The sequence below is a fragment of the Otolemur garnettii genome, unplaced genomic scaffold (genome assembly GCF_000181295.1).
Source record: "Otolemur garnettii isolate 467f Iridium unplaced genomic scaffold, OtoGar3 scaffold00233, whole genome shotgun sequence".
Classification (NCBI taxonomy): Eukaryota; Metazoa; Chordata; class Mammalia; order Primates; family Galagidae; genus Otolemur; species Otolemur garnettii.
Genome location: NW_003852628.1, coordinates 1,463,133 through 1,465,733, shown reverse-complemented (window position 1 = coordinate 1,465,733; position 2,601 = coordinate 1,463,133). Strand labels below are relative to the sequence as shown.

The 2,601-nt window shown below is 49.4% G+C and overlaps 1 protein-coding gene across 4 annotated transcripts in view; it reads left to right on the top strand.

The window, feature by feature from the left end:
- The first annotated feature begins 1,538 nt into the window (after positions 1–1,538).
- SUPT5H (SPT5 homolog, DSIF elongation factor subunit) overlaps positions 1,539–2,601 on the top strand; it is a 37,721-nt gene continuing 36,658 nt past the window's right edge. Inside the window, exons 1-2 of one of the 4 annotated variants that reach the window (XM_023508253.1) lie at positions 1,539–1,557; positions 1,908–1,991. In XM_023508253.1, coding sequence (XP_023364021.1) covers positions 1,917–1,991 — 75 coding nt within the window. In that variant the 5' untranslated portion in view covers positions 1,539–1,557; positions 1,908–1,916. The other 3 variants (XM_003802128.3, XM_012812932.2, XM_012812931.2) reach the window with 3 other exon arrangements.

The window sequence follows — 2,601 nt, the reverse complement described above, 5'->3', positions numbered from 1 at the left end:
GTTGCAGCCATCATTATTGTTTGGTGGGCCCAGGCTGGATTCGAACCCGTCACCTTAGGTGTATGTGGCTGGTGCCTTAGCCACTTGAGCCCTTAAGCAATTCTCTTTCCTCAGCCTCCCAAGTAGCTGAGACTACAGGCGCCTGCCACAATGCCCAGGTATTTTTTGGTTGTAGTTGTCATTGTTGTTTGGCAGGCCCAGGGTGGATTCGAACCTGCCTGCTCTGGTGTATGTGGCTGGCACCTTAGCCACTTGAGCTACAGGCACTGAGCCAATAGAAGGGGAAACATTTCTTTGGCTTAACCATGCCTCCCTTATCGATCAGGGGCTCACTTTGGGATTGTTAGATCAAACAGTTATGTGCTCATGTGAAGAAGCTGCGTGGTAGCTGACAAGTGAGACTGAGTAGGCCTAAACCACACCCCATTTCCCTCTAAATGTAGGCGCACAATTAAGTGCCTGTTGGCTATGCCCATAGCTCAGTGGGTAAGGTGCCAGTCACATCGCACCAGGACTGGTGGGTTCAAACCCATACCCGGCCTGCTGGGTGTTGTGGAAGGCACCTGTAGTCCCAGCTACTCGGGAGGCTGACACAAGAGAATTGCTTAAGGTTGCTGTGAGCTGTGACGCAACAGCACTCTACCATCTACCGACGGCAACAGAGTGAGACTCTGTCTCAAAAAAAAATTAAGTGCCTGTAAATTTGGCACAGTGGTGCATGCCAATAGTCCCATATACTAGGGAGGCTGAGGTGGAAGGGTTGTTGGAGCCCAGGAATTGGCGTCCAGCCTGGGGAACATAGGGACACACCCTGCTCCCATAGGGAAAAAAAACAACACATAGACATTTCTGTAAATTAAATCTAGGTGTCTTATAACTTATGTGATAAAGTTTAGCTATGTGTTCCAAATCTTCTAATTTTTAATTAAATTCCATCAGATTGACTTTTCCTGTCTATCTTTTACATTGGTCCTCTGCCACCGCTCTGAGACATCATTACGAATACATAAATTCAACTTTAAGTGAATTTAGGGAGGGTAGAAAGGAAAACATGGGGGCAGTGGCGGTGGCTCACGCCGAGGAGGGTGGATTGCCTTGCCTGAACTCTGTTTCCAAAAAAAAAAAAAAGAAAAGAAAAATGAAAAACATGGCCTTCAGGGTCAAACTTGAGTCTTGAGTCTGCCGCTTTTCACTTAGTTTCTTTTTCTGAGTCTCAGGGTCCTTTCCAAAACGGGCGGACCTATCTCCTAGGGATGTTTTGTCTATGAGATAAAGTCTGATTTGTTATTTTGCTATAATTTGTTAATTCCCTGCCTTCTCAGGGTTTGACACGCCGCGTTGGTAGTCTGGACTGACGAATAAATGGGTCACTGAATTCGAGCTCGAATACCAGGCCGGAAGAGTTCGGGTCCGAGGAATGAAAGAAATTTTGTCCTACTTGATCTCTTGACCCTCTTAAGATGGTGGATCCACATTCAGTGTCCACCGGCCTTGCCACTCCCAAGATGGCGACCCGGAAGTGCTTCCCCCGGACCAGTTCTGGAAATCTCGCGTTAGGTGAGGCCAACGTGTAGGTTCTCGCGGGACGGCCTGTCTGTCCTAGGCAGGCGTCGTGCGGACCGCTGCTGGTACCGAAGGCAAAGGTGGAACTGGGGCGGTAAGAGGGGATGCAGGGGTGGAAGTGCTGGGGACCGCCGGGAGACAGGGAGGTGTAGAGACCGTATTCGGAGACTTGGGAGGTAGCTGGTGGAATAGGAGGGTCCCCACTCAGGTTCTCGATTGCCAGAACGAGGCTTCCGGAAGTGCTCTCAAGGGTTGTCTTCTCCCCTGGAACCGGCGGAGAAACTGAGTCTTGGGGTGGAGCCCGAGATTGTGGGACGCGCTGAGAACGCCGTCTTTCCCTGAAGGAGCAGAAGATGTCGGACAGCGAAGACAGCAACTTCTCCGAGGAGGAGGACAGCGAACGCAGCAGTGATGGCGAGGAGGCCGAGGTCTGTGGCAGGGGCGCTGGGGGAGGCATTGCGCCCGGGACAGGACCTCGGACAGAAAGGCCCCCGTGGGAGCCCCTAGGGGTTCACAACGGGCTCTGGCTTCTGGGAGCTTCCAGATTGTTGGGAGAGAGAAAGAAGTAGGCAAGTCAAAGTCAAGCAGAGGGACAGGTAGGTTCTGGAGGCTGGAGATGCACCAGGTATACTGAGATAACAGGTGGTGTTTTTAAAGTTTACTGTGTGTGAATATAGTAAGCACTCACTATTAGTTGTTTTTATTTTTAGGTATATTTAGTTATCTCAGAAATAATATTTTTAGTACCTACAGCATGTCAGGTACAATTCCTTGCCTTTGGCCTACACCAGTAAACAAAACAGATTTTAGAAGTCTCTATCCTTGATAACGTATAAAAACATAACTGATTATTAAACCATAGACTAAGCTAGACGGAACTCTGTTAAAAGTATAACAGAGAGGAGGAATAGGGAGTCCTGGTGGTACTTGAAGTAGGGTAATCAGGATGAGTCTGAGAAGTTGACATTTGAAAAGGACTTGTCGGCTCGGTGCCTGTGGCTCAAGTGGCTAAGGCGCTAGCCGCATACACCTAAGGTG